Genomic DNA, 4,393 nt, shown 5'->3' with positions numbered 1-4,393 from the left:
GTAAGTATCTCTATGAATTATTTTAAACATTTTAGTTCATGTAGTGCAGTTTCTGTTCATTATCAAAGCCACGTAAGTATCTCTATGAATTATTTTAAACATTTTAGTTCATGTAGTGCAGTTTCTGTTCATTATCAAAGCCATGTAGGTATTTCTATGAATTATTTTAAACATTTTAGAATTTGTGTAGTAAGTGTTTAAAGTTGTTTTTGGGTTGCCGTGATCAGACAACATTTAACAGATATCAACTATATAACTCTATGATGAGGGACATTTTTTATCGCATAAGAACATTGTATACTGTGAACTATGCTAGGAGATAGCTAAAAATCGGGATGTGAAAAAATGTAGCATACTTACTTTACTTTCTTTTTAGTTTAGTAGTTTTTATTAAAGTCATTACTATTGGAACCCGAGAACTTGATATCAATAGGTTTATTAACGAATATAGACTAGAACTTATTTCTTGCTGGTCAGTTTTACACAGCAATGTTATGTTAGATGCTGAAAATACGTGTAGATCATTGAGTGTAAACGTTTCGTTTTTAATTTCTCCAGGAAAATGATTTTAAGGTAAATTTAAATTCATCAGCTTCTCAGTTGGAAGTTTTCTCTAGAAGTGAAAATTGATATTGAGCAGGATTTAAACTCTGTATCTGCTTCTCGGGCAGATTCTATTGCCAACTAAGCTGCTGTGAATTTCATTCACTGTATTGGTTATTAAAGCCAATCAGCTTGTAAGTTTAAGAATCTTGTTTTTGTTTTTTTTTCAGTACTGATTTTATGTGGTTTATCTGAATTTTTCAGGTGTATATTTTTCTCTTTTAACATAGCAACTTGTAATCATTACAATATCTATAAAACATAACATGCAAGTTAAAGTTTTTATTAAGACTGAAAAGTTTCTTTGATTGGCACTTTTTTTTATCAATTTTTACAATGTTGTGATTTTCTCTCTCTAAGATTGTCTTTTTACCTAACTGTTATTGTAACACCATAAGTAGGTATATCATTATATCTGCTGTCAGGAAAGTTATTGATATTATCAGTAGTTTGGCATTTTGCTTAATTTTGTGTCAAGTTCTATGCGAAAAATAACATAAGTTCTCAAAGAACTTAAATGTTTTTTACAATCATATATATATGTCGTGGTAAGTTGATAGGGGTATCGTGAGAGTTTCACCAAACGAAGAATAATTAATAACAATAAAAAAAATGTACATACAAAAATATTACATGTGGCAACAGGGGAGGGGTGTCACACAAATCAAGGAAAGTGGGTTAGGGTACCATCAGTGAAAGAAAACCACTGATATATATAGTTCATACAATAGCTTGTTCATTTTATAGTAAGTCAGTTTTTGTTTCTCTCTTGAAAAAATGTAAAGATTACAAAATGTAAGTTATGACGTCTAAGCTTCTTGGCAAGAGCCTGAAAGACAGAGGTTGGTGTTGGCAATAAAAGAAACAAACACAAGATACACACAAACATTTGGAGCAGTGTAAATACTTGTTAAAGAAAGATTGTAAAATATCTTATGTACAGAAATCAGAGAAAAGAAAATTAAAGGTTATACATTAAGTTCATATTTTAAGAACTTGTAGAATTTTTATTCTTAGTCATCCCTCATTTGAACGAGAACTATTCACACATAGTCATCCCTCATTTGAATGAGAACTATCCAAACACAGTCATCCCTCATTTTAAATTGACAGACTATAGGTAGAGCAGATTGTCAACAGCAACAACTGCCAACTCTTGGGCTTCTCCTATCTGACCAAATAGTGGGATTTGACCACTATTCTTGTAGTACACTCAGAGCCTAAAAGTCTGGGTGTCCCAAGTAGTCATCCCCACCCCACAACAATATAACCACTTACCTTCGAATGTCCACCTGCTCCAGTGAATATTGACCTGAACACTGCAATAACAACTAAATCGTTGTGCTGGACCAGAAGCGCTGTTCGCAATGGACCACACTGCGTCAACCCAAAAAAGGTGAGTAGAGAGAGAGCTGAGTTAATTATAGCATGACGAACAATATGTAGCCACTGAAAAAATAATGAAAGTAAAACACTTACTTAGGAATTACATTATAAAAATATATGAAACCACATATACAGAATGTTAGTAAAAAGTAACCCACACGCTATTAACAGCCAACAAGAGAGATTTTAACACTATTTAACCCATAATTAAATTAATTAATGAATGTGGTTTTTAATAAGATTATCAGCTTGATTAATGGGTCATGTTTTAAATTGTTCTTCACATTCTTAAGTTCATTTACCTGTTTTTTGGAGAGCTTCTTTCCGGAAGAAAAAGGTTTCTGAATCACAATAAATGCAGTAGAAATACTGGAAAGAAAAAAAATATCCTTTGTTCCTCATCAATTATAAATCTTTAATATCAACAGAGTTAAATTTTATGTGGAAATATACAGATATTTATATCCTGACATGACAACACTTGGTGATACAGTATATATATATATTTGTGTGGATAGTCCTCGTTCAAATGAGGGATGACTATGTGTGGATAGTCCTCGTTCAAATGAGGGATGACTATATGTGGATAGTCCTTGTTCAAATGAGGGATGACTATGTGTGGATAGTCCTTGTTCAAATGAGGGATGACTGTGTATGAATAGTCCTCGTTCAAATGAGGGATGACTGTGTGTGGATAGTCCTCGTTCAAATGAGGGATGACTATGTGTGGATAGTCCTTGTTCAAATGAGAGATGACTGTGTGTGAATAATCCTCATTCAAATGAGGGATGACTTTGTGTGGATAGTCCTCGTTCAAATGAGGGATGAATGTGTGTGAATAGTCCTCGTTTAAATGAGGGATGACTGTGTTTGGATAGTCCTCGTTTAAATGAGGGATGACTGTGTTTGGATAGTCCTCGTTTAAATGAGGGATGACTGTGTGTGAATAGTCCTTGTTCAAATGAGGGATGACTATGTGTGAATAGTCCTTGTTCAAATGAGGGATGACTGTGTGTGAATATTCCTCATTCATGAAATTTTATAATAAGCAAGTAGAATTTTTATGTCATATCATTTTAAAATTTTGTGATTATGGTTGTCATGGTATAGTATGTGGTTGTCATGGTACAGTGGGCAGATCAAGCTACCCACCCAGTGGTCAGCAATCAATCTGAGAGCTTATAATCGTAGAAGTCAGGTTTCAATACCTACAGTGGGCAGAGCACAGATAACCCATTGTGTAACATCTTGCGTTACAATGACAGCAAAGACCAAGTTCAACTGTGCATTTGAAACTTGTTAACATTTTTTAATTAGGAGATAATATATATATTATACTATATAGTATATGAACCTCAGATTACTATGATTATATATAAATTTGGTAATTGCCGTTACTTACATCTACTACATGTTCCATAAGCTTCTGAACTTGATAAGAAAACAAAAAAGACCGAATATTATTAAGATCATTAAGGGGTCATTGAAATGAAATGATAAATGCATAAAATATAGCATGATACTGATACAATCAGTATTTTAAGTTTTTGGAATTGAAACATCCACCATCAGAATCCAAATTTTGTAGTTAGCTCTTGAGATTTTTAATTGAGGAGCAGTTGTTAATTTTGCTGTGAGTTAATGAACTTCTTATGTTTACAGTTTCGTGGAGCCATGTGTTTCCTGGTGGCAATTTTCTCACTGCTCTTCCTCGACCATGATGATGATCTCATTCCTACTGATCATCGTATCCTTTTCTTTGATGTAAAAAGAAATAAATGTATACTATTAAAAACCTCCTAATAATAATCACCATGTAGAGACTGGCGTTAATACAAAAATACCATTCATAGGAGAATAGTTCGACACCTGGCCTTTATTGTTTAGTTAGTACTAAGACCCGTCTTTTTCAGACTGAAGTTTAACGCTTTATATGGTCATAAACATTTGTATCAGTCTTTTCATGGTTGGTATTCTGAGTTAGACCCTGAGCCAGTGGTGTACTCCTGACACACACCATTTATTAAAAAACACTTAACAGTGGTTTATATATATTAAGAGAAATAATTCAAGGGTGAATCAAACATTGAGTATACTGGGTGATAGACTACTTTAGCACCTCTCCAATTTTGAGGTGTGGGGTTATTTTTTTTATTTTTTAATATTATTCAGATATTCTCACAGACTCCCTTTAAGGTCTCTGTGTATCCCTGTTGGTATAAATACTACAGATTTGGAACCACTGCTTTGTTATTTTTTTAATATTATTCAGATATTCTCACAGACTCCCATTAAGGTCTCTATGTATCCCTGTTGGTATAAATACTACAGATTTGGAACCACTGCTTTATGTTATTTTTTTAATATTATTCAGATATTCTCACAGACTCCCATTAAGGTCTCT

General features: G+C 33.1%; 1 protein-coding gene across 1 annotated transcript in view; it reads left to right on the top strand.

The window, feature by feature from the left end:
* Positions 1-3,630: 3,630 nt before the first annotated feature.
* LOC111084118 (zinc transporter 5-like) overlaps positions 3,631-4,393 on the top strand; it is a gene marked incomplete at its 3' end in the record, with an annotated part of 2,646 nt that continues 1,883 nt past the window's right edge. The window contains exon 1 of the mRNA XM_022380908.1: positions 3,631-3,736. Coding sequence (XP_022236616.1) covers positions 3,631-3,736 — 106 coding nt within the window. The remainder of the gene's footprint in view (positions 3,737-4,393) is intronic.

The sequence above is a fragment of the Limulus polyphemus genome, unplaced genomic scaffold, assembly GCF_000517525.1.
Source record: "Limulus polyphemus unplaced genomic scaffold, Limulus_polyphemus-2.1.2 Scaffold13823, whole genome shotgun sequence".
Lineage (NCBI taxonomy): Eukaryota > Metazoa > Arthropoda > Merostomata > Xiphosura > Limulidae > Limulus > Limulus polyphemus.
The sequence above is the reverse complement of the archived record's forward strand: the minus strand, read 5'-3'. Positions and strand labels throughout refer to the sequence as shown.